Here is a 568-nt window from a genome sequence, read left to right on the forward strand (position 1 = left end):
CTTTAAGGACCCCGAGCTGGAAAAGCCAAGCCTGTCCCCTGAAGACGCACAAGGGACAGGGGAACACCCCCCACTAGATACCTCCGTGTCCTCAGGTCACCCCACCTCTGTCACCCCTTTCCCCACCGCCCTGGCTGTCCCCGAGGCAGGCGTCCTGTTTAGATGTGGTGGAAAATCGGGGAGCTCGTCCCCCATGGAGGAGGATGGGGTGACAGGGACGGTTGGGTGGTGGATGGTGACTGGGTGCCAGCCATCCCGTACAGGGAGGTCGAGTAGCCCAGAGGTTGGGGTGCAGAGAGGAACCGCAGGGATGGAGGCACCCGGATCACAAGGAGAGGTCGGAGGCACCCATGGGTGCCAGGGTCACCCCAGCCGTCCCTGTCCCTCCCACGGAGAGAGCACCCCTGGCTGGGACACTTGGTGTAGGGCTGTGCACAGGGACATCTGTCTGTCCCTCCCTCGGCCAGGTCCAGCAAGCAGGGCTGGTGCTGGACTGTGTTTAGCAGGAGAAGGGTGCTGGCATCTGGAGGAAGAGGAGGCCAGACGCAGCGGTGAGGGGCTGAGCGTG

The 568-nt window shown here is 63.9% G+C and overlaps 1 protein-coding gene across 1 annotated transcript in view; it reads left to right on the forward strand.

Moving 5' to 3' along the window:
* LOC104527236 (brevican core protein-like) overlaps positions 1–568 on the forward strand; it is a gene marked incomplete at its 3' end in the record, with an annotated part of 12,682 nt that overhangs the window by 11,050 nt on the left and 1,064 nt on the right. The window contains 1 exon segment of the mRNA XM_029085681.1: positions 8–257. Within this exon segment, the coding sequence (XP_028941514.1) occupies positions 8–257 (250 nt within the window).

Source organism: Antrostomus carolinensis, unplaced genomic scaffold (assembly GCF_000700745.2).
Source record: "Antrostomus carolinensis isolate BGI_N321 unplaced genomic scaffold, ASM70074v2 scaffold24766, whole genome shotgun sequence".
In the NCBI taxonomy this organism is placed as follows: domain Eukaryota; kingdom Metazoa; phylum Chordata; class Aves; order Caprimulgiformes; family Caprimulgidae; genus Antrostomus; species Antrostomus carolinensis.